Below are 27695 nucleotides of genomic sequence, written 5' to 3' on the forward strand. Positions count from 1 at the left end.
ACAAAAAAAAGACCAAAAATTTTGAAGAAAAACAATATTTTTTACTTTCAGCTATAAAAAATATATAGTAAACTCGTTATAAATTTAGGCCAAAATGTATTCTGCTACATGTTTTTGGTAAAAAAAATCCGAATAAGTGTATATTGATTGCGTTGTGTGAAAGTTATAGCGTCTACAAACTATGGTATAGATACTGCAATTTACGCCATTTTCTTGCTATACAGCGCTGCTCTAGTTTAACGGACAATTGCGCGGTCATGCAATACGGTACATAAATGAACTTTACATCCTTTTTTTCCCACAAATTGAGCTTTCTTTTGGTGGTATTTGATCGCCTGTGCGGTTTTTATTTTTTGCGCTATAAAAAAAAGGCTGACAATTTTGAGGAAAAAAAACAATATTTTGGACTTTTTGCTATACAACATGTCCAGTAAAAAAAATGTAAAAATCAAATTTAGTCATAAATTTCTGCCAAAGTGCATTCTGCGACATGTCTTTGATAAAAAAAAAACACCCAATACGTGTAAATTAATTGGTTTACTTGAAAGTTATAGCGTTTACAAATGGCGGGAAAGATGCTGGGATTTATAATTTTTTTTTATACTAATAATGGCGGCGATCTGCGACTTATGGCGGCAATCAGTGACTTATGGTGGCGATCAGAGACTTATGGCGGGACTGCGGCGCACATTCTGACACTGGAGGGGAACTGACTTGAGGTCACTGACATCCCCAGTGACACCAATACAGTGATCAGTGCAAAAAAAAAAAAAACACTGACACTGTACTAATGGCACTGGGAAGGAAGGGGTTAACTTTATTATTCAGTGAAAGGGTTAACTGTGTGAGGGGAGTGTTTTACTAGGGGGCAGGGGTGTGTACTGCACGGAGACACACTGATCCTGACAGATAAACTCTTCTGTCCCGATCAGCATGTCAGGAGCTGTCAGGGAACTGACAGAGAGCAGAGCTACTGCAGCCCTGCTCTCTGTCAGTGATTGCCGCTAATTGCCGAGACACAGCCAGTAACGATCGGCTGTGACCCAGCGACTGACATCCGCGACCGTGATCGGCGGGACAGGTAGAGTGGTGGCGCGCCTCACACGCGCCCCCTACCTGTTTTGAAAACACACGTTTTAAAACGTGGTTTTGCCCAGCCGTGCCGCCGTATTTCTACAGTGGCTGGGCGGCATGTGGTTAACATCCTGGGTCGACTGCAGAACCCGGAAGAGAAAGTCAGCTCCTGATGACATCAGAAAAGAAATGGTGGCATGGAACCTGAGCTGTGGCCAGTGTATTTAGGTTTTGAGCTGCCCTAGGCAACACAAAAATACTGACGCCCACCACCAGGTTTTCTGTCACTGGTAAAATTTCTTGAACAGGTAGTTTAAATGTTCTTCCAATGAGAACGTCAGTTTAACAAATCTATTTGATTCTGTTGTCACATTAACCACTTGCCTACCGGGCACTTATACCCCCTTCTTTACCAGGCCAATTTTCAGCTTTCAGCGCTGTTGCACTTTGATTGACAATTGCGTGGTCATGCAAGATTGTACCCATATGAAATTTTTAGCATTTTTTTCTCACAAATAGAGCTTTCTTTTGGTGGTATTTAATCGCCGCTGGGCACTTTTTGCGCTATAAACAAAAATTGTAAAAATGTGAAAAAAAAAGGTTTCTTTGTTTCTATTATAAAATTTTTCAAACAGGTAATTTTTCTCCTTCACTGATGTGCGTTGATAAGGCTGCACTGATGGGCACTATTAGGCGGCACTGATAGGCAGCACTGATAGGCGGCACTGATAGGCAGCACTAATGAGGTGTCACGGATAGGCAGCACTGATAGACAGCACTGATAGGTGGCACTGATAGGTGGCACTGACTGGCATCACTGCTGGGCACTGACTGGCGGCACTGCCAGGAATTGACTGGTGCAACTGCTGGGCACTGACTGGCAGCACTGCTTGGCTGCACTGATGGGCACTGGTGGGTGGCACTGGTGGGCACAGGTGGGTGGCACTTTTGGGCACAGGTGTGTGGCACTGCTGGGTGGCACAGGTGGGTGCACTGCTGGACACAGGAGGGAGCACTGCTGGGCACAGGTGGGCGCAACTGGTGGGTGGCACTGCTGGGCACCGATCATCAGGGCACTAATCATCATTTTTTTAGCAAAGACATGTCGCAGAATACATTTTGGCCTAAATTTATGACGAAATGTGATTTTTAAAAAAATTTTTACTGGACATATTTAATAGCAAAAAGTCCAATATATAGTTTTTTTTCTCAAAATTGTCCATCTTTTTTTGCTCATAGCGCAAAACATAAAAACCGCACAGGCGATCAAATACCACTGGAAGAAAGCTCAATTTGTGGGGAAAAAGGACATAAGTTTCACTGGGTGCAGCGTTGCATGACCGCGCAATTGTTAGTTAAAGTAACGCAATGCCATAACGCAAAAAATGGCCAGGCCATGAAGGGGGTAAAGCCTCAGGAGGGCAATTGGTTAAGGGGCACTATTCCTCCTACTGATAACAGTGATGGGGCACTGTTCCTCCTACTGTCACCAATGATGGGGCATTATTCATCCCACTAATGCCAATGATGGGGCACTATTCTTCCAACAAATACCAGTGATGGGGCACTATTCCTCCAACGAATACCAATGATTGGACACTAATCCTCCTTCCACTGACTACAAGCACTATGTCATCTGTTTTTTACTCCCACTTTCGCTGGAACATTTTCTACTCTCACTGACCACTCCGGCCCCCCTAAAGTCTGAAGGACAGTAAGCTGGCCCTTTCTTTAGAAAGTATGGAGACCCCTGCTTTAGATCATCACTTACATCACCTATAGTGCTACCTGCAGGAGTAAGATACTAGGTACAACTAAACAAAAAACAAAAGACAGCCCAGGGATGGTCCCTGCTGGTGGCCTTAACCCCCCACACACTGTGAAACAAGCTCAGTGAAATGACATAGCAGTGCAAAAAAAGAAAATATTTAAATGCAGGCAGCAGCAAAGCTAGATGAGCAAGGCCTTGCAAACACTATAACTGGCATCAGCTGATGCTGTTACATACACCTTGTAAAACGTGTTAAAATGTATGAACTGATGACCAAGTAGTTGCCTTACAAACCTGAGAATATGGAGGTTAATAATGGAAATTGCAGAATGTACTTTCCACTCTTGTAGGATGTGCTGTAACCGGAAAGCTGAATCTTAATGCTTGACAAGCTTGGACAACAGTTCACTTGGTCCAAAGTTAAATAGTAGCAGCCATTTATGCAAGGCCCTTATGTGGGTCCTCTACAACCACTTACAGGGAATCAGATCTACAAAATACATACATAACATTACAAAACACCCTAATAATCCTGAATACATACAAATAATATAAGGTTAGGAACAAAGTAATAAAATCACAATGTCTTCATTTAACTGAAAAGTTGATTCCACCTTGAGCAGAAAAAAAGTGGTCTTCATAAAAAAACAAAAATGGAGACTTGCATGACAACATAACCAGCTATGAGTCTTTAGAAGTAATGGCTAGTATACAGGCCATTTTCTGAATGAGTGTTAGCAGCAGGATCTCCCCAATATCCTTGAAAGATGTTTTCTGAAACATTGACAATACCAGGTTAAAATCCCATGACGACAACGGTGGCCTGACTCGAGGAACGTGTGTAACTCCCTGGATAAGCATACAAGCAAGTGGCAGCAGCACCAGAGGACACTGAAATAGGACCAATTTCTATCCAGAATGGCAGTCATAGCAAACTTTCTACCAGCAGGTAGGCCTAGATTTGATGATTCCACAGCCACAAGTGCATCCATGAGCTTAAGCAGACCAGAGACCCAGTACTTCCTCCCAGCAATGCAGGCTGGCTTCTTTTGTTTCTATTTTCCAGCATAAAGGGAGAAACTAATTCCCAGCTAGCAGCAGGGGAGACCGGAGCCATGAAACTGAAGATGACTTCATTAGGCATTTTACCCTGATCTCCCTGTCTAGAGACAGGGGAGACTTGTTACACTGTAACAGAATCTTGCGGTGCAACCTTCTGTTGTGGTGTTGCACATAAGGAATGTGACGGACCACCTGGCAACGTGACTGGGTGCCTCCGCCAAACAGTGCCTCCTGCCCTCCAAACCCTTCCAACAGACTGATGGCTAATACCAGCCCTTTACCCCAAGCATCCTACACATACAAGATGTTGAGGTAAAACCAAAAGGAATAACTGTTTATTAAAACCTATACATATACTTTACACCCCTAGGAGGACATTCCCCTCTTGGGGATATTAGCATAGATAAGATAAAACATAGAACAAGTAATAATATGACAATGCAACCTTTAAACATTAGTCTAATTAACAGCTAGGAACCTAGACAAGTCTTATCAGTATGGGTAGTAGTCACAGGAATTCCCCACCCTACCTCCCTTGTCTATGTGCTGGAAAAATTGTCCACAATAAGTCTTTATTAGCCAGGGCATGCCCCCCAGAATGCCCGGAAACAATTCCACATGCCTGGATACATAAAGTATATTACAACACTCATTTCTAAATGTCCCACCCCAGATTCAACTTGGATCTAGGTTACTGAGTGGTACATCTTTGACAGAAATAATATAAAAAGTTAATATAAAGTTGGTAGCAGCCAAGGCAAAATGGGCAAATGCTGCATTATGCAGCTCTTGAGGACCAGCTGAGGCAAGATAAGAAATATGCCCAAGAAGAGTTCATTATCCCTGGCTGGTGAAGGCATGTCTGCACGATTATCCAACACAATGTTTCTGCAAATGCACCACTGTTCTGGGGACCTCCTGGCTGCATAATCCCAGTAGATACTCCCAGCCAGTCAAAGGGTTTCAGGACCCGGCTCTCCTCCATGCTCTGACTGGGAAATGCAGACAAAATCCCTGGTCTCCTCCATGGATCATAATCAGTGGGTAGAAAGCTAGCCCATAGTCCCCTCCAAAAGCCCCTGTCCCAGTTGGGTCTGTCACAAGGAATCCCTTTAATGGCCAATACCATGAAACCCAAAACTTGCATGCAAGTGGAGAATGGACAACTATTTGCAAGCAAACAGTAGGTGAACCTGAAGTAGTAGTTACCATGCTTTTTCTGACAGATAGGACACTTTGGCCTACTTGGTATTCAAGATCACACCCAAGTATTCCAGGCTCACAATATAAAATCTACCCAAACTCCATCAGAGTCCAAATGGTGATGGACAGATTGGACTCCAGTTCCAAGTAAGACTGCACGTAATAAAAAAAAGATCATTTAGGTATCGCTCTCAACCTTAAAAGTGGCTAACAACAGTGCCAGCATCCAGGTGAATACCCAAGGAGCTGTGGCAAGCCTGCAAAGTGGTAATGCTTTTCCCCTACCATGGACAAGAACTGCTGGTGCCCCTGGTAAATGAGCATATGGAGGTATGCATCTTTAATAATTATAATTGCTAGAAAGACCCCCTGGCAGGGACACCACCACTGAACAGATCAATCCCATCTTGAGCTTGGGAGCCTGGACAAAAATATTCAATGCTTTGTGATTTAAGGTAGGTCATGTTCAGCCCTTTTTGGGCATGAAGAGGTTTAAGTAAAAATCTTTGAATCTTTCTGATGATGTTGATTACACAGGAGGCTGCAGCAATGGGCCAGTTATGGCACTGGAAGTTGAAGACTGCAGAGACAACTTTCAGTATTTTGAGGCATTAAAATCAGCCATTTGAAGCAGCAATACCAATTTGCAACATCATTTATGCCTTGGGTATTACATATTTTAGGAGACCTGGTCCTTGACATAAAAACTCTTTTTGTTTAAAAATAGCGTGGCTGTATGAGGCTTCGCCCACACAGTCATGTCATTCATTTACAGTGTTTCTGTGAATGAATGAACTGCAAGTCCCGAGAGCCTTAGCAGCTGTCGGCTTGTAGCTCTCAATGAACTACCATGGCGCTGTGGAGTCATATGGTAGTTCATTGAGTCTTCCTGTCAGTATATCTGCTTGCCCGTACATCCAGTATGGGCAAGCAGTTATACTGACTGGTCTGCAGGAGACCTGCATGGCACTAGCGATCTGCTGATCGCTGGTGCAATGCTTTACAGGCTCCTGCAACCAAAAATAATACATGCACATTTTTTTACCTGAAAAAAAATGTGCATTTTATTGTTTTTGGTCAAAAGGTGAATCTATCCTTTAAGTAAAAAAATGCTAGAATGCTAGAGTATTTAGAGCTATGAATTATGTTAATAGGTTTATCATATGAAATCTGGCAATGTGATTATCGTTCAAGGTATAATCTTTTTCAAGGCCAGGTAACCAAATAATAATTTATTAGATGGCAAACATTCTATTCAGTAATTAAATTAAGCATCAAGGGAATATTTCTAACCCTTCTGTGGAAGATCTACATGCTGGCTTAACCTAACTGAGTTGACTCCGTTTTGTAGAAGAATGTGAGATATACAGCTTAAAATCTTAAAATGCATGCTTGGACAACATAAAATAGTAAAATTCCTGCAATACATTCACATTTCCTTATGTTTTATGTGTTTAAAAACATTGCAAGTACATAAATACACCTATTTATCTGCTATTTGGTGAGGTCCAAGCTCTCTATTTGAGCTGATAATTCTTCCCCTGCTCCACTGAATTCTCAAGCAGTGTTGTAAGGCCCCTTTCACAGGGGCCAGATCTGTTTTTCTCAGAAGGGGATCTGACACATGATCCCCTGCTGAGCTGAGAAGAGAGGGTGGATTACAGGTCTGTGTCCGCTCTGCCTAAGCAGACACTGCTCTATGGGCAGTCAGATGTAAATGGGCTGGCTGTACATTTACACCTGACTGTCCTCCAATCTGATCTGCCCAGGCATAGGGGAACAGATCCCCTTCCATTTGTTTTTGCCAGATTGGATTGGAGGTAGGTGGGTGTAAATGAACACAAGTCCACTTACATCCACTACACCATAGAGAATAGAGGGTCCGATTGAGTCCGCCTGAAAAATGGTCAGATGGACCCGACCAGTACCTGCTTGTGTAAAAGTCTGGGAGAGAAGTTGTGTTTGTTTTCAATTGTTTTATTTTAGTAAAAACATAATTGACCTTACCCATGTAACAATATTAAAACAGAGTTCCACCCAAAAGATTATCTGCCTCCCTCCCCCCCTCCACTGCCACATTTGGTACCTTTTGGGGGGGGGAGCAGGTACCTGGTTTGACAGCTATCCGCTCCCACTTCCGGCTCAGTTCGCTGCGGCAAGTTCACCCCCCTACTTCCCCTCTGCAGCCTTCTGGGACACTTTACAGATCCCAGAATACTGCGGCCCATTCACAAAGCGCAGCTCGCTTCGCATATGTGCAGTAGGAGACCAGCTGCCGGTTTCCCTTAGCCAAGATGGCAGTGTAACAAGCGTACACACAGTGAAGGACGCAGCCCACCATTTTGTTAAGAAATCTCCATTTTGTCCCATCATTCCCCCCCTCCATCTCTGAAAGCCACAGTGACATCTGGATGGTGTGGGTGTTGGAAGTGTCGCAGGCAGGCCAGAGCACAGTAGGGAGCCCCGAAGTGCCTGGTTGTCTAAGAGAGCTGTGCAATATAACACCTCGTAGGAGATAACGCAAGCCTTCCCAGGAGTTCAAAGACATTCCAAGGAAGCACGAACCAGATAACACTTTTAAAATCCATTGTCTCATATCTTGGAATATGAGAGACTTACATAAAAACCAAGCATATCTTCAAATTGGCCACGAGGAGACAAACAGTTTGATAGGTCACTCTCCTTGGCTGGAATACATAGGAAAGCAGAAAAGTAGATCTCTTGAACCATTCAGTGTATAATTTCATATCTAATTATTCCTCAGATGTGTCTGCATAATAGTCTACCCACGGGTGGAATGTCACTTGTGCATATCGAAAGATATGAGCCAAAATATGAACTATAAGAGATTTTGGCTCTAGTTTAGGCCTACGCCCAGACGATCCCTCCCTAAATGGGGTATTGGTCCTTGACTTCAGAGGCACCCCCTGATGGGGAACTACAAAATGAGTTGTCAGGCCTAAGAGAGAGAAGTTGAAGAATTCTCCCTTTTAACATCAGAACCACCTGGGGAGACCCGTACCCTTTCGCTCTGAAACTTGATCTGCTAACCCAGGACTTTGGCAAGTACTTTAACCCTCTAACTCCTCTCTGTTATCTCTTTGCTGGGCTGTTGTTCTCTGTATATTTATATATATATTGGTTACATCTTTTTTCTGTAAATATTTTTATTGCACCCCTTTGACCTTTTAGTAATAAATCTTTCCTTCTGAAAGTGTTGAACTGTTTCTATAGCTCTTTATTGCAATTTACGAATTCCTGCCTCTAAAAAGAGCGCTACTGTGTTTGTTTAACCCTCTGTATAACCGGCCTGCGGTGACCATGTTATACAGATGATTATCTCAACCATTATAGTGTTATAGCTGATATTGCCAAGTTTCCACTTTCTCTGTACAAAAAGGAGGTGGTGGCAGTGTGAAGGGTTAATTGCGTAATTAACCTGACCCAGTAACAATCGCTCCCAGGCTGCCGGTACATAGATTGTGGTCCATTTAGCTTGTGCAGGGTGCAGCTGGGTGTGGCATTGTTACGCACGTGACATCGTGGTTTTAGATTGGCCAGTCCTTCGGTCACAAGTTTGGTGAGAAGGTCAGGGGTCTGACGCCACGTTCGTCACAGGCAGAACCAGCACCCGATAGCCGATTGAAGAGTCGGCTCGGGGTGAGGACATTGCTGGATCCCTGGACCGGCAAGTACCCTAATGATAGTATGACACAAAACAAAAAACAAAGAGAAAGACTGTTGGAATGCTGTGCTAGCAACAGTAAATCAGAAGCCAAGAGATACTGTAAGGATACAGTACACTGCTGACTGTTTTTTTTAAAAAAGCAGGCTATAAGGCTGACGACAAGTCATAGACTTGAAACAATCAGCCATGTTTCTTTAAGAAACTGCACAGTGATGTGCCTTAGAGTGATGCGGTACCATTCATTCTGAATGTCACTAAAACCTTGCCAATGGGCATCAACTGCATTCTCCATGATACCAAAATGAACCTTGCCAATGGACGTGTGTTACAACACAGGTACCTGCCGTGCAGTGTTCTGCCAAAAGTGCTACATACACCTTATTGGTAAATGTTGGGTCTGTTGAAATTCAAATAAATGCGCTGCCTTAATGCCATGCATGCTAACACATAGCATAACACGGGCATCAATGTGAACAGGCCACTGTAATTGGGTAGTAAAGCCTGGGTCAGCTCTGCTATTTATACCCCGGTGCATTTCTTTTAAATAAAATAACAGAATAGCAGAACATTTGTCCACCATATGAGATACCACACCAATGCTCTACACATAAGTCCTTTGTTGAGATTGGGTGATGCATCCAATCTCAACCCTAAAATACAGCTCAGCCACAGTATTGCATTCAGTTAAGTGAAAAAGCACAGAATGTAGAGCTACAGAATGCCAGTTGCACTATAAGGGTGAAGAAAAGGCCTCTACCATGTCAGCAAAATGATAGTTTTAATGCTGCATTAACCACATATATTAGATCATTGCATTTGTACCAACTGCTCACAATAATGTTTTTTTCTGAATGTTCAGTTTTCAGGACTTTATCTTCTGTCCTTTGGCACAATTCTGCTAGGACTGGTGCTGTATTTCTCCACAACGACCTACGTGGCCCAGGATCCTCGAGTGTATAAGCAATTCCGCAACCCATCAGGACCTGTTGTAGAACTGCCAGCTAGTGCACAACTTGAGCCCTCAGTAACATATACCAGCTTAAGCCAAGAAACAGAGGAAGAGCCACGCGTTAGAGTTGCCTAAAGCCAAGCATTTGTCACCTGTTAAGGTTTCAGTGGCATCTGTTTGTCCATTATCTCTGTTTTGTGCATAGAGAAAAGGTTTTACCAGGTACTGTCACAAGAAGGGGCTCAAAAGCAGGAGCATGAAAAAAGGTTTGACAAGGATGCAAGAAATACCAACCACCGGCAGACTCGGAAACACCTGGAGTCATCATTTTGCCAGCACTATTTATTCTTGAGTGCATAATCAGAGGATAAGAAAACGTTGGAAAAGGTGATATTACCTCAAAGTTTACTTTTGCACATGTCTTCATGTGGTATATTGCCAAGATTTTTTTATTTTAGTAAAAAATTTTCACCATGTAGTTTTCACTGAAGATTCCCATCTTACACACTTATGTGATTGCTTAAATAAAGCTACTTGAGAATAATGAAATAAATTACATTCCTACTGGTGCACTGCCAGCTGCCTCTGCTCTTTAGCCCAGGCACACCTACAATCATTTAGACTGTTGGTGGCATTATAAATTCCTTGAATTTTTGTAATATGTTAGGTTTTTATGACTTTTTGTATCTTCCAGTTGCCAAGCAAATTATATCCTTGTTTTCCAGGCTTTTACTTTGGTTTAACATAATTCAAAGCAGCTAAACATGGCTTTGTCCAATACAGGAGCTATAATTAAAAAAAATCACTATTGTTGCCTAGAGTGACCAGTCAAATTCCTTAGATAATGCTCCCAGGGAAGATAAATCCTGATTGGTCATTGTGGGTAACAACTATTTTTTTGTTTTTGTTTTGTTTACTCTAGGTTTATATAAAAGTCACTTTACAGTCCTTATTTAAAAAGTCAAAGTGATTTGCATAGTGCAATAAGTCATGCCACCAAACTCAACAATCGTGTTTAAGAAAATGTATCAAGAAAAAAATATGGCCTGCCATTGCTCACTTTTTCTGAAAACACCAGTTATCTGACTGTTGTGCTAACCCTGTGGCTCCAACACTTTTGGAGTAACTGAACCCAGATACCTATCAAGGGTTCTGGCTTCATCTGAGTTTACATGTTGCCTATTTGTTCCAGGTCAGTAACCATACGGGCTGGTTCACACCAGTCCGCACTATAAAACGCAGGATTTAACCACATGGGCAGTGGTCAGTGTGAATAGGCCCTAAAAGTAGTAAAGCCACAGGATCAGCATGGCAGTCAAGCAGCTAGCCTTTTCAGGAGATCTCAGTAGTGGGAGCCCTTGTAGGTTTACTTTCGTCAGTCTGATTGCTCTCATTTGGTAACGTGTAAAGTCCATTTTGTTGCTTAAAGTTACTGCACATCAATGCTCTGCCTTATTGAATACACCAACTAAAGTGACATCCTTGGGTACACAGCACCAGCTCAGTAATAAATGTAATGTGTGTTTTAAACTGGCTAGTCAGCACATTGCAAAAATGTCACAGTATTTTCAATGTCTCTTCTGTAATTCACCAAACACAACTGTTTGATCAAGCTCTAATGTAAGCATGCTTTTAGTAAAATATTTCTGAAGGTAATGGGATTGTACCAACACTGCAATAAATGTTTGTCACAAATCCATTATGCGTCTGGGGCAATTTGTCAGTGAGAAGACATTATCATCAACCCTTGTTTATACTGTATACCCAGTTTAATCTTCCATCACTCTTCTGAACAGTTTAAAGTACAACTAAAGGCTTCTGTATGACAGTCTAAGTAAGTGGCAAATCTAGTTACTATGTAATGCACAAGTCTCATAAAGTAAACAAAAAATTAATTAATTTAATGATGAATAAAAGCAGTGCAAAAAAAATTATATATATATATATATATATATACACACATACACATATACACACATACATACATACTGTATATATATAAAAAACACTAGCAGAGTGAAAATATAACACAAAATATAACACTGTAAATATACACAAATATTTAAATCATTTGACATAAGTCCTTTCACATCTTTTCTTGATTACGGAGTGTAATAGTTTGGAGGATGTCCCGCCATCATATCAGTCTCTAATTGATGAAGCGCTTGTTGACTGATGATCTGTACCATGCTGACACTCACCACAAGCGCTATTGCCTATCAGGTTTGGATGGGCCACGATATCTGGTGAGTACTACTGAATTAGGGGAGTTTTTCCTCTGGAGCACATGGTGATATCTGATTGCCCTTTACTCAGTTATCATTATGTTGTTCACGTGGTGATTTCGGTGGATCAATAAGGACTTTGCACTTCATCACAATTTTCATTTTTCAGTTGATGGACTTATGTCAAATGATTTAAATATTTGTGTATATTTACAGTGTTATATTTTGTGTTATAATTTCACTCTGATAGTGTTATATATATATATATTTTTTTTTTTTTTGCACTGCTTTTATTCATCATTGGTTCATGAGGTAGTCATCCTTGGTTCATGAGGTAGCTGCATGCTTACATATTTTATGCACTAATTTATTGACTTAGGTGTTAGATTTTTTTTTCTTTTTTTATATATTTTTACATCTCATTTGTGTGGTGAATATATGGTTTATATATAGATTTTGAAAAGGGAAAAAAAACTATTTGCCTTCCCTAACTGAGCCAAATCCTCCTTCACTTGTGTGTCACATGTTACCCCTCCCAGACACTGCAGCTCACAGTGGGAGGGTCTCAGTAACAGAGACAGTGCTGTTAATCCAGAAAACAGTGGGCAGGACTGGGGATTGGGTGCTGATTGACAAGCTGCAGGCTTGTGAATCAGCAGTGACAATGCTGATAGTCACACCTCCTGAAGGTAGCAGCGCTGCTCTAAATTCAGGAGCACTGTAGCATCGTTGCCACACTATTACAGGAAGCTGCATTGGGTGGGCTTCACTGAAAGACTCAACAGGTATTTGTGGGATTTGCAAGAAAACTAAAAGAAAACTCTAAGTAAACATGTCACAAATCTAGGCAAGTCAAAATGATTCTTTGATGAAAAAAAAAACAGAGAGATTGCCCACAGTAAAAACATTGCATCAAAACAGATACAAAATTATATGTAGATGAATTTACATCATACATTGTATATCATTCACTGTCTGGCCCAGTTTCTGCCTCTTGAACCACCTTACTGGTCAGTTATTCCACCGATCACATTAAAGCCACACTAAACTAAATCAGCTTATTACATTCCAGTTGCATCAAAACAACAGGTATGGAAAGTTTCACAGTTCATTTTCTTTAGATAGTAGGGAACAGAAAGCATGTCTCTTGCCAGCATGCATTCTCTATAGAATATATAGTTTCTCACTGCCTGTTTAAACCCCCTAAATGTTGCACTACAGCACCACAAATGCATGTATTGTACACGTTTGTGGAGCTGTTGCAATCAGCCCTAATCACTTGAACAGATTGCTTTCAGCTTGTGATAGTGCCATCAAAAGGTGACAGGGAGCATAATTCCTGCTGTGGCTGCGAAGCACAGCATTGCGGCAGCAGCATGTTTACACTCTCAGCCATTGCCTTTGCAGCTAAAACAAGGGGATGTTTAACAGGCGGTAAAAAAGTGACCCAACTGTGTGGTTTTACTGCCCCCAAACGCTAATGTAAAACAAGCTCTTAGAGCACTACAATTTAAAGAGAGAATGAGTTTTGCTGATTGCAGAGCTAATAGTCTGACCCTGCATGTAGTGTATTGGACCTCTGCACAAAGACCAGTGTTTCCACATAAAGAGCAAGGCTCCATCCTTGTATAAAAAGAAAAAGTCCACCTTATTCCAAGTGATTAAATTAAGCCAGTGCACAAAAACTGAAAATGTGATTCTTCCATTCCTATAGATATGCTTCTGTGTATGTGTATGCTTCCACCACCGTGTGTAATCAATGATAGAGGCCTCTTACCAAATATGTTGGACCGTAAAGTTATAAATGGTCAGAATCGCTTTTAGGTCTTACACCTTCCACTGCTCTTCTCATAAGATCTGCAGGTCAGTGCACTCCCATTCAAAGCAGTTCATGGTTGAAAAAAAATAGATACATCTATAGTGTAGCAAATTTTAAAAATGTCCTTTATTGGAATAAATTATAAACTCCAGCAAGATATAAGTAGCAGATTCGCTTGTAATCCAATAAGAAAATATTATCAGCCTGATGGTTGCAAAAAAATGCCGGCTTCAATAGACTAGCTTGCGTGATGTTGTCACGTCTAGGCCACACCCTACACGTTTCATTGTAAATTACATCTTTGGGGGATAGGCTATACAGAGACTGTCACTCTTATCAGGTTATATAAGTGCACATCACCTGCTAGCTAAAAACATAAGGGCAACCTCCAGTGGTTAAACTTGAAAGGAACACCTTTCCACGTGGAGAAAAAAACTCCTTCTTGTGGTCTAAAAAGAATATATAGAACTATAAAAAAAACCACAAGTGGGAAGAGACAAACGCCATCTTGTGGACAAAACAACATAGGAACTTTATTAATACAGGTGAAACTCAAAAAATTAGAATATCATGCAAAAGTTCATTTATTTCAGTAATGCAACTTAAAAGGTGAAACTAATATATGAGATAGACTCATTACATGCAAAGCAAGATAGTTCAAGCCGTGATTTGTCACAATTGTGATGATTATGGCTTACAGCTCATGAAAACCCCAAATCCACAATCTCAGAAAATTAGAATATTGTGAAAAGGTGCAATATTCTCGGCTCAAAGTGTCCCAGTCTAATCAGCTAATTAAGCCATAACACCTGCAAAGGGTTCCTGAGCCTTTAAATGGTCTCTCAGTCTGGTTCAGTAGGAATCATAATCATGGGAAAGACTGCTGACCTGACAGTTGTGCAGAAAACCATCATTGACACCCTCCATAAGGAGGGAAAGCCTCAAAAGGTCATTGCAAAAGAAGTTGGATGTTCCCAAAGTGCTGTATCAAAGCACATTAATAGAAAGTTATGTGGAAGGGAAAAGTGTAGAAGAAAAAGGTGCACAAGCAGCAGGGATGACTGCAGCCTGGAGAGGATTGTCAGGAAAAGGCCATTCAAAAGTTTTGGGAACTTAGGCTGGAGTCAGTGCATCAAGAGCCACAACACACAGACGGATCCTGGACATGGGCTTCAAATGTCGTATTCCACTTGTCAAGCCGCTCCTGAACAACAAACAAAGTCAGGAGCGTCTTACTTGGGCTAAAGAAAAACAGCTCAGTGGTCCAAAGTCCTCTTTTCTGATGAGAGCAACTTTTGCATCTCATTTGGAAACCAAGGACCCAGAGTATGGAGGAAGAATGGAGAGGCACACACTGCAAGATGCTTGAAGTCCAGCGTGAAGTTTCCACAGTCTGTGTTGATTTGGGGAGCCATGTCATCTGCTGGTGTTGGTCCACTGTGCTTCATTAAGTCCAGGGTCAACGCAGCCGTCTACCAGGAGATTTTGGAGCACTTCATGATTCCTTCTGCAGACGAGCTTTATGGGGATGCTGACTTCATTTTACAGCAGGACTTGGCACCTGCCCACACTGCCAAAAGCACCAAAACCTGGTTCAATGACCGTGGGATTACTGTGCTTGATTGGCCAGCAAACTTGCCTGACCTGAACCCCATAGAGAATCTATGGGGCATTGCCAAGAGAAAGATGAGAGACATGAGACCGAACAATGCAGAAGAGCTGAAGGCCGCTATTGAAGCATCCTGGTCTTCCATAACACCTCAGCAGTGCAACAGGCTGATAGCTTCCATGCCACGCCGCATTGAGGCAGTAATAGCTGCAAAAAGGGCCCAAACCAAGTACTGAGTACATATGCATGCTTATACTTTTCAGAGGTCCGATATTGTTCTATGTACAATCCTTGTTTTATTGATTGCATGTAATATTCTAATTTTCTGAGATTGTGGATTTGGGGTTTTCATGAGCTGTAAGCCATAATCATCACAATTATGACAAATCACGGCTTGAACTATCTTGCTTTGCATGTAATGAGTCTATCTCATATATTAGTTTCACCATTTAAGTTGCATTACTGAAATAAATGAACTTTTGCATGATATTCTAATTTTTCTAGTTTCACCTGTATATAAAAAGTAAAGATCATAACATGATCTTCCAAACATACATAAAAATGAACCAAAAAAACAATATGGTAAATAAAAATATCCATCGGCCTGCTATACAAAGTAGGGAAATTTTACAATAAAAGGGGTAACAAACCCAGGGCAAATTATCAACTGTTATTGATAAAGTTATTTATATCGCATTCCAAATTTAGCCCAAATGGAGGATAAGATTTCAGATCATAAATCCATCTGGTTTTTAAATGTGAAACACCCCTAACTACATGGCTCCCACTCCAGTGCAATACAAACATATCTATAGCAATCCTTCCCTGTATAGGTTGACATAGTTCAGGCATTTCTAATTAAGTTGTGGCTGCTTTCTAAAGAAAACAAACTGTAAGACTTTGCACAGCTTTTGTTTTAATGTACCTGGAATAAATGTAAAACTTTGTGGTTTTAAAGAGCTGAAAGGAAGGCTTGACAGGCAAGGCCAAGCTTGATTTTGAAGGACAAATTGAGATATATATACAAGTTTAGTTGTTAATAAGACTGGATCATTTTGACATGCTGGATAGCTCTAAATGCAGGGCTAAGAAGCCAGTTCACTTAAATGAAGGCCCCAATAGCTGCTTAAATCCACATTTCACTCCCACACTAATTTCTTCTGTTACCAAGAACAAAAACAGGAAATCCTTTCTTAGCTCAAGTCATTTACTCATGGCTGAGAACTCTTTTTAACCTTCAGGTGACAGTGTTGGGCGTTTGAGCCGCCAGTCATTAACATTAGTGCTCTCACCTGGCAGGAAAGGTAGTGAGTCACATGTTACTCACTCCTTGTACTTGTCTTTGGCAAACAGGCAGTATGGGTAAGCATTTGGTAGACCAGCCATTTAAGTAAAATTTTTGCGTTTCCCTTGTCATAGTCATGGATCTAGCTCTCAGACCAGTAGCTATACTAGTAGAGAAGCTCCCACAGATCAGCTGGATAAGTACACAAGCAGGTCATCCTGACGGATGACACGGGCTCACCCAATGTGCAGGGTCTAAGCACTAACCGGTATTCAGCAGAGCTCCTGATGGTGGAGATGGGTTTTGCTGAATGTAAGTACCTGGCTGACGTCCTCAGGATCACCCCACCAGAAGGTGCACAAGCCAGGGTCCAGTAACAGATATAGCAAGCAGGGATCAAACAGAAGCATAGTAAGTAAACAAGCCAAAGGTCGGTAACAAGTGGTTTGCAGGTAGTGATCAAGCAGAAGCCTTGTAAGTAAACAAGCCAAAGGTCAAAAACAAATGGTTGCAGGTTGGGATCAAATGGAATCATAGTTCAGGAACAAGCCACAGGTCAATGACAAGTGGTAGTGGAGATAAAGACAGTTGCAGGTACGCAAAGAAGCAAGAGATCAGCTGAAAAGTGCACAATAATCTGGCAAACTGGAAGTGCTAAGGCACGGCTTAAACATGAGGTTCATGGGAGGACTAAGGAGTTCAAGGTTCACAAGAAACAATGCACAAGGCAAGATTATCCAAGGAATCAGACAGGATGCTGTCCAGCATCGCAGGTGGCTCAGCAAGAAAAGCTGCCAGATGCAGCAGAGATCGTGGGTTCAGATCTTGCTCCTGACGAGCCTACATGGACAAAGCACAGGTTTGCGTTACACTTTTTTTTTTTTTAAAGTTTGCATTAAATCTTACTGCAGCCCTGTACATACAAATATACAAAGCCCACAAGCTGTTCTAAGTTTATGGAATCTAAGCTTGGCTGTACAATCATTTCTTCAACAATTACCATGCAGCAATATTCACAAATGGTACAACTTGGCCCATAAAAATGTAATAAAAGATTGGCAGTTCTAATCTGATCTAATTTAAAAAATGTACACCTATCATGTTTCGTAATATATGCACATCATATGCCAGTTTTTTACTTTGCCTTATGTCAAACTGGAACCTTGTTCTGACATCGCCTCCCCCTGCTATAAACAATGCATGTATGCAAGTGCGGTAAATCAATGCAGCTGTCTCCTTGCTAGCTGTATGGTTAGACTGCTATGGGAGGTAGGAGATTGCTTTGTCCAACCAGGAAGCTAGCCTTAGGCTGGCCATACACTATACAATTTTTCGTCAAATTTCCTTTAAATTTACCATCAATTATGTAGTGCAAGGGCCTGCCTAATTGGATACAATTGAAAGTGTTTAGGTTTGACCTCCTATTATATGGTTTTTGGTAAATCTAAACCAAAATTCTTAAGAAAATTGTATAATGTATGGCCAGCCTCACACAGCACACAGAAAGATGGGACAAAGTACTACATGAATTTTGTTGCATGTGGACAGAAAACAGTAAAACAAATTGAAACAATGCTTCTTCTTTAATGTCCTGTACAAAAAAGCACTGTGATACATACCGGTAGCTAAGTCAGTAAATTTCTGGGTTGATCTCTGAAAAAGCACCATTGTTATGAATGGATTACCATTGTAAACTTACAAATTATTAAAAGACTGGCATACCACTCCATAGTCATGTCATATTTTTTCATGGCTGAGAAAGAGGGATCAAAATGTTGTAGTTATAAGGATCAATAATGATCACGTTTCCCTTATCATAACCCCCCACTCCAATTTTAAAAAAGCAAACCTTTGTTTAAAAAAATTATATGTACAGTATTTACCCTTTTTTCTCATTTTCATGTTTGCCCTGCCCCTATTCTCACTTAAGGGAAAATGATGTGGAAACCTCCTCTTGCAGACTCTTTCTAGCCCATCACTAATTATTGTACAAACAAAGGAAAATGTTACCAAGAAGGCAAAGATACATGTAATATGTGAATTACACTTCTATTTACCTGTTGCATACAAATTCAAGTTTTCTGTGACAGCTATAACTGGGACCCATGAGTTGCACAACCATCCCTCCATATTACAGACTACAATCCATGGTTTATATAGATGCTTGACAATTTACACATATTTTTTGTGTAAAACTGAATGTGGATCTTGCAGTTATCTCAGTGAAAGGGCAATATTACAATTCATTACCAGAAGAGGCTAAAATTGTGTTTGCATCAAGAATTGCAAGTTTCTGGTGTTAACATGACTCTTGATACATTAACATAGCCCATCTATACATGGAAAGGAATATTTGCTAGATTTATAAAACTCAGTGAATTCATGCACATTTGCAGGACTAAACTTGCCAGCATTCACCATCATCCAACACATTTAATTTACATGGTAAAGGTGTAATCAGCAAATGTTTAACCCAGTGAACATTGCAAAATGTGTATTTATATTTGGGTTAATCCATGTGCAATGCATAGTGCATCTTAATATGCACCTAGGCATGCATACTGCTTCTACAAACATTTGTGAAAGACTGGGTCGCTGTCAGGAGCTCAGTGAATTCAAGTGTATTACTGTGATAGGTTGCAATAAGTCCATCCGTGAAATTTTATTCCTGCTAAATATTCCACGGTCAACTGATAATGGTATAACAAAGTGAAAGCAACTGGGAGCAACAGCAACTCAGCCATGAAGTGGTAGGCCACGTAAAATGACAGAGCGGGGTCGGCACATGCTGCAGCGCACAGTTATCAGAAGTCGCCAACTGACAGAATCAATAGCTAAAGGCATCTAAACTTTGTGTGGCCTTCAGATTAGCACAAGAGTGCATAGAGAGCTTCATGGAATGGGTTTCCATGGCTGAGCAGCTGTATCCAAGCCTTACATCACCAAGTGCAATGTAAAGTGTCAACTGCAGTGGTGTAAAGTACGCCGCCACTGGACTGTTGCCAGGAGAGCGGTACTTGCCTGACTGCAATGTGCCAAGTGTAAAGTTTGGTGGAGGGGGGATTATTGTGTGGGTTGATTTTCAGGGGTTAGGCTTGGCTCCTTAATTCCAGTGAAGGGAACTCTTAAGGCGTCAGCATACCAAGACATTTTGGACAATTTTATTTTCCCAGCTTTGTGGGAACAGTTTGGGGGTGGCCCCTTCCTGTTCCAACATGACTGTGCACCAGTACTCAAAGCAAGGTCCATAAAGACATGGATGAGTGAGTTTGGGGTGGGGGAACTTCACTGGCCTGCACAGAGTCCTGATCTCAAACCAACAGAACACCTTTGGGACGAATTAGAGCTGAGACTGCAAACCAGGCCTTCTCGTCTAACCTCACAAATGCGCTTCTGGAAGAATGGTCAAACATTCCCATAGACACACTCCTAAACCTTGTGGACAGCCTTCTCAGAAGAGTTGAAGCTGTTATAGTTGCAAAGGGTGGGCCAACTCAATATTGTACCCTAAGTACTAAGACTGGGATTCCATTAAAGTTCATGTGCGTGTAAAGGCAGGCGTCCCAATACTTTTAACAATATAGTGTGTGTGTGTATATACAGTATATACTGTGTGTGTATTATATATATATATATATATATATATATATACATACATACACACACATACACACACACACACACACACACACACACACACACACACACACATATACACACACTCACACATACATACATATTTACACACACTCACACTATATTGCCAATACTTTTGGCAATATAGTGTATCTCCACTGCTCTAGAGTCCACTGGCGGCGTGCTTTGCACCACTGCATCCGACGCTTTGCATTGCACTTGGTCATGTAAGGCTTGAATGGAGCTGCTGGGCCATGGAAACCAATTCCATGAAGCTCTCTACGCACTGTTGTTGTGCTAATCTGAAGGCCACACAAAGTTTGGAGGTCTTTAGCTATTGACTCTGCAGACTGTTGGCAACTTCTGCACACTATGCGCTTCAGTATGATCTGACCCTGCTCTGTCATTTTACGTGACCTACCACTACATGGCTGATTAGTTGTTGTCCTCAGTTGCTTCCACTTTGTTACAATACCATTATCAGTTGACCGTGGAATATTTAGTAGCAAGGAAATTTCATGGATGGACTTGCACTTAGAATTGCACAGGTGGCAACCTATCACTGAACCACGCTTGAATTCACCGACCTCCTGAGAGTGACCCATTCTTTCACAAAATGTTTGTAGAAGCAGTCTGCATGCCTAGGTGCTTAATTTTATATACCTGTGGCTATGGAGGTGATTGGAACACCTGTATCCATTGATTTGGAGGGGTGTCCCAATACTTTTGTCAATATATATATATAATAAATTATTATTAGTTTTTGCTGCATAAGGGACTGGGGGTGGAAAAACATCAGAACACTAATCTTCCAAGTGAATGGCTGTGCAGGGGGATATGTCGTCACAAGCCGTGGTCATTGGAGGACAGGTAGGCTGTTATTCCAGCACAGCCAGAAAACTGTCCACTCTGGGAAAATGTGCTCTTATGCCTAGTGTGCTCAATTTGAAATAGGAAACCAGGAGGCTGCCAAGATCATCAGGTATCTCACACATAGGAAGCAATACTAAGAGAACAAGATACTTTTTAGCACAAGTACATGGTACAACATACACATCTAGAATATGAAATGTTGGGCTGACATATTCTTTAAATATAATAAATGAAACAATACCAATACCAACCAATAACAATACCATTTGTTATATGAATTTGCAGCATAACTAATTTGTCTATTTTTATGATTTTTGTTGCCATATACATAATTGTGGTTCATAATCATTTGTCAACAAGATGTAGTATCCTACCTATATTTTTCATTAGTACCGTAGTGAGGTCTATTGTATTCCACATGGATGCAAAGGTGAAAACACAATAGGTCATGCTAGTTTTCCACATTTCTTGCACTTCTTCACCTTTAAAACACATTTTAAAGATTATTGTGCAAAATGTGTGATACTCTAATCAATACAGTAATAAATGTTCTTTGAAGAAAAACCCTTTCATCAAAACACATAAAGCAAGAATACTGGACACTGCAAACAACATGCATGAGTCTTCCCGGTTTACATAGTCAATATATCAGGGGTCCACTAGCAACAATTGTACCAATGCATTTAGGTGAACATAGGTGTTTAGAGGTTTGAAGACCAGGTGAAAAAATGAACAGCTTCTTGTACAAAATTGAAAAATATTTGTGAGATCTTGCTATTTATTTTTTTACATGGCTGGCTTGTATTTTGTATTTCTCTGGGTTGGTGGAAGGGGAGAAAGGCATGTAAAAGGGTAGCAGAAGCAGAACTTAGTGGTCAACAAGAAAGAGTGCTTGGGTATATCAACCACATAAAACATATTCTACATTTGTATTATGGTGCATTACCACCCACTTGCATCTAGCCTCAGTTCTCTATCTAGAGTAAGTCTCCAGTAAGTGAGGTCTCAGACTGGCAATCTGGCAATTCAAAAAGAACTGATTTTTCAGAGAACATCTGTCAATTTTCCTTTGAAACCCAACTCCAGCACCATTTTTCTTTTTTAACTTTTTAACGGTTTTGTAGTGCCACTAATAATATTTGCCTGAGGTTTTGTGTCTAAGAGTATCAATGCTATCAAATGTTTTGTAGAAAGCATAGTCAATGATTTTAGAAATCCTCTCCATTACTACTGCCTGAGCTGCACTAAAATACACCATCATTGCATTAAAGTGCCCTGCCAACTATTTGAGTACATAATAAAAAATATTATGTTTTTTATTCCAGTCTGGCACTACTTATGGGCCATCTCTATGGATATCAAAATTACTAAATAACACTCAATGATCCAGCTGACACTGAGGATCCAGAAATGTGAAGCACTTCACAGATTGCCCGACTGCATGGTCTTTAATAATTAAAGTGTTAGTTTTTGGGTAATTAAAATTATAAACATGTTATACTCACCTGCTCTGTGCAATGGTACTGCACAGAATGGCCCTGATCCTCCTCTTCTCGTGCCCCTGACTGAGATCTTTACTCTTCCTCTTCTTAGTGTGTCCCCCATAGCAAGCCATTTGCTGTGGAGGCACACAGGGTCCGAGTCCTGCCAAGCTGTGTGTCTATGAAGCAGGGCTTAGGCCCACCCCCCCTTCCTCCTCACTGCATTTGATTGATAGCAGTAGGAGCCAATGGCTCCTGCTGCTGCTCGAATCCTGTGTGAAGAGGTAGAGAGGGGAGAAGAGATACAGGCTTGCACAGTGCTGTATCTCTTCTCCCCTCTCTTCCCCTTCACACAGGGAAGGGGGAGGATAGAGAAATATCAAACGTTTTTTACCTTAATGCAAGGAATTCATAAAGGTAAAAAAATGTTTTAGCTTTAGTATCGCTTTAACTATGTAAATCTTTTAATGTTACTAACACTGTGCACAGGCCACAGTAACATATTTTCAGCCTACTGTTAATTTTTTTTATTAAACTGACAAAAGGGAAAAGTTTATGGGTGACATTTCAGAAACATATTTGTGTATTTCCTTTCCGTATCACAATATATAATATTGTGCTTGCTCTATCCACAACAACTATCAAATAATGGCTGCCATTAGTCCTTTTGGTTTATGAGCTTTTACAGTATATGAGCGTTATTTGTATTGTCAATACTACACTGCATTAAAGATTGCAAAAATTCTTTTGTTTAGAACACATATAAAATGCTATGAGACCTGAAGACTTTTCACAAAAATAATAAATTACTCTTTTAAATATATTTTAAGGAAATATTTGGTATTAAGCTATTTAAATTTGTCTTTGGCACTTTTTTGATGTTGCAGATAGTTTTAGATAAGAAGCTTTGAAAAATATCTACCTTATATTTTAAGCACATTTTCAGATTAAACAGTGTGAGACCAGAATACACTGCCATTGTAAAATACTGTGATTATTCTTATTTTCATCAAAAAGGTATTTCCAAACATAAATACAATTTTCATCACTGTCTAATCAGCACACATGAACGCCTACCAATAGCATTAAAATGCTATATGTGTGCCAAAAACAGTTTTGGATAAAGTGGAGGAAGGTCAGGACGCCTGTCAGGTTTTTTAGAGATATTTCTGTCCTGCTGACAACATTCTACCAGACAAGTGAAGGTACCGTCATTTTCCAACTGCAACACAGACAAAAAAAAAAAAGGATTTTTTTTCTGTAGAGTAGGGGATGGCTTGAACCAATTTTTTATTTCTGTCTGTGTCCCTATTGCAGATTTTCCCTCAATTCCTTTATGGAAAAACCACTGTATGAAGGACAGGAAGCGAGGGTAAATGTCTCTTACCGAGCCTTGGCTAGCAGTAAAAACCCAACAGAAACTCTAAACCTTCCCCATTCAATTCAAAACACTGACATGATATACACATTAATGGGTTTTTGCCTGATTCACTTGGTAAACTAAGTGAAACATTGTATAGGCAGCATTAGTTACAGAGCCTCATTACATTTATAAGAACAAAACATGGTTATTTTGTATTTAAAATATGAGCTTACCGATTCCAATCATGGAGAAACAGATGAGCTAGGGAAGAATGTTGCTTTAAGCACAATTTAGAAACACGATTCCTCTAGACCATTTACTAAGCTGCAACCAATCCTTACAGATCTTTGCTCTTACAGTATTTTAGACATCATGCAAATTAACACATTTACATATGCATGGGATTCAGGGGCGGACTGACCATTTGAGCATTCTGGCACTGCCCGAGGGCCCGGGGTCAGTAGGGGCCCCCATAAAATGCCCCTGGTACCTTTTATAGGCTTTTTTGGGTGTACTTTGAGTGTGGGCAAGGACACAGGGGCCCCATGATCCCCTATTGCCCGGGGGCCCCATGAGTTGTCAGTCCACCCCTGATGTAATTATATATTTTAGTTACATTATTTCAGGCTTGCATAAGTAAGAAAAAGTGGTAAAATAATAAAACATGGGTCAGGCATGGTAGGAAATTGATAGCATATTGAATGATCTAAAAAAATACCTTTGGCATTACTATGTAACAAAGACAAATATTACTTTTTAAGAAAATATTCTCTATCCCACAGAAATTATATTCCCACATTATCATACAATGGTGGAAGCATATACTCTAAGCAGCACACATATTGGGAGCTATTCAATAAAGCATCTGCAACACTGTTCTGGTGTTAGGGGCGTGTTAGAAAGTTCTGCGCCAAATTCACGAAAGTCATGTGATGGTTTTCTTGCTATTTCTGATGCATGCAACTGGTTTGGGTACTTCCATGTGGAAGTAAGTTGTTCCACGTGTGTAAGTATTGTGCTCCTGACATATTTCTATTAAGACACAACGCTGTCAGAGGCAATTGTGCAATTTATGTGTACTTTACTATCAGTTACATGAACCTGGCAACATTTCTAACAGCACTCTTTATGAATTCCTGGGATTAACTGTTAAGCTCCTATCACATCAGCTACAAAAGAAAATTTCTAATAAAATAAATATAATGGAGGAAACATATTCATTGATATTTGTAACTCAGACAAGAGTCTTGGAATTTCGACATATTCCAAGCTCATCTAACCCAGGGGTGGATATGCAATAAAGCCAAGTGGTCATTTATCGTGTTCATGGAAATTCAAAACTGGGGTTACAAAAGACCACTTTTTTGGTATAGCATCACTCCAATAAAATAAAAAACTACCAAAAAAACTGCAAAGTATTCATTTTTTTGCATGCATACACATAGCTTTGTATCCTTCTTTAAACCCGAACTAAAATACCATCTTTATATAATGTAGTTTGCATTCTTGATAAAATTTACCCATTTTAATGGGTCATTTGCTATTCATTCATCCATGCAGTAAACAAGACCTTTGCCCAGACTATGCACAAAGTATTTAAAGGTTTAAAAGAAACATAAAAACAATTTAAATTAGGCTCTCATTGACCTCTGCATCTATAGGGATCATGGAGAAATCTGTCTTAAAAGTTCACAATACAGGCATCAACCTTTAATAGCATGCAAAATTTTGAGGCACCCCAGTTCAAAATATGAAAAAAAAATGTAAATGTCACACAAGTCTGAGCCAGGGTGGATGCACACAATGGCATTGATTAAATTAATTTCACCTCAGAAGCCCCTCTTCATATAATAGGTCCTCTCATCACATCAGAATATGCTCTTAATGTCAGAGGCCCCCATTACATAGTGATCTCATCACATCAGAGTTGCCCAATCACAAACCACCTCATCGCAGTGTCCCCAGTTAAAATGTCCCACCTTCAGAGTCCCCCAATCACACAGTTGCCTCTTCAGATCAGACCCCTGCCCTTTCCAACAGTAAAGCAGAGGGTGGGAACAGGAGCAGGTCTCGAGGAGGCAGATTTCGGTGCTCGCCTGAATAGTGGGGGTGGCCTTGCATGCTGCCTGCTGTGGATCAGCATCATGCATTGCCATGGTGTGGGTAGGTTGGCCCCTAATGCCATATCAAGGAATGACATTGTGTGTCTTGCTCTAGAGTGTCAGTTGTTATAGTGCTTGCTGCCAGTCTGCCTGCACCATGGCTGTCCACGTGGCTGATCCAAGGCAAACTGGGTCCTGTGTTTGCGGCATCCCAGGGGAACCCAAATGGCACCCCGGTTGAGAAACATTGTTCTAAATTGTTAGAAACTGACTTTAGTGTCTTTGTTTAGATCTCTAAGAACAAATTACTTCATATTACAAGCAGCTAGAAAGATTATGAATGGCATGTTTTAAGCTTGTTAAGAATATGTAAATAATTTAATGTCCAAAGTATGAGCACAGCTGCACTTTAAGAGGACTGATCATTGGTATGAAAAGCTGTGGTTAGAACCTGGAGTTGTAGCAGGCACAGGATTGGGAACTGCTCTGTGGAGTTTTTCCATTTACACTGGAAATCTGCTTTAACCTCCTTGGCGGTATTCCCGAGTGTAGCTCGGGGTAACATTTCAGTACCAAAAGCGGTAACCCCGAGCTACACTCGGGAATACCATGCGGCACTGCTCCGGCATGTGTTCTTCACTTACCTTACCCAGCGCTCCCACGATGTGTCCCCTGCAGCGTCCCCGGCCATCTCCTCCGGCCGATGCCGGCATCCGGCTTCTGTGTCCTGTCCCTGTGACGTCGGGACGTACGGGCGCCGCCGCCGGCGGCGGCGGGAAATTTAAAAATTTTAAAAAATTTCATTTTTTTTTTTTTTCATTTTACACAGTAAAACATTGCTGTTTCAACCTATTTCACATACATTTTGTCCCCAGTGCTTTGTCCTGCGCCCTGCCTGCATTTTGTCTGTTCTTTCTGCCTGGAAACTGAGAAATGTCCATGGCGTCCAAAAAGTGTCCCTTTAGGTCAAAAGCGGTTTAGATCAGCTAGAGAACAGCGATAGTAAATCAGAACCACTTACAGAATTGAGTGATAATGATTCGTGGGGGAAATTCGTCATCAGAAACTGAAAATGATTTTGCGACTGAGCTCAGCAATGTGCGAACTTGGCGCTCTATTTCACATTTCAGTGTTTTTGGTTTGATTATATTATTGAATTAAATTTTTTATTATTTTTATATTATTTTTATGATTATTTATTAAATTATAATTTATGATTTTGTGTTTCAAATTTTATCCTACCCGGGATGTTTACTAGACTCTTGTTCGGACAGATTTCAGTGAGTTTTTCCTAAAAATTACAGCCTACAATAAAAAAAATACATATTTCCATGCAAAAAAATGGTACCGCTTTCAGCACCAAAAATCTGAAATAATCATACCGCCAGGGAGGTTAAAGTAGAATTATGCTGAATCAAAGACAAAAAGTAAATGCACAGTAAATGTGTCAGCAGATACCTTAGTTTACATTTCTGAGCACACAGGAAGCACATTATAGAAATGGCTGCTTTCATCTTCAAGGCTAGGTTTTGCTATATTTACCATGGAAAAACCT

General features: G+C 40.6%; 1 protein-coding gene across 2 annotated transcripts in view; it reads left to right on the forward strand.

The window, feature by feature from the left end:
- Window positions 1-11446, forward strand: part of LOC149446013 (queuine/queuosine transporter SLC35F2) — a 433222-nt gene extending 421776 nt beyond the window's left edge. For both annotated transcript variants that reach the window (XM_089653153.1, XM_089653152.1), the window contains exon 8: window positions 9658-11446. In XM_089653153.1, coding sequence (XP_089509279.1) covers window positions 9658-9882 — 225 coding nt within the window. In that variant the 3' untranslated portion in view covers window positions 9883-11446. The remainder of the gene's footprint in view (window positions 1-9657) is intronic.
- The last annotated feature ends 16249 nt before the right edge of the window (window positions 11447-27695 follow it).

Source organism: Staurois parvus, unplaced genomic scaffold, assembly GCF_062004578.1.
Source record: "Staurois parvus isolate SC_StPar_1 unplaced genomic scaffold, SC_StPar_1.0 ptg000703l, whole genome shotgun sequence".
NCBI classification, from domain to species: Eukaryota; Metazoa; Chordata; class Amphibia; order Anura; family Ranidae; genus Staurois; species Staurois parvus.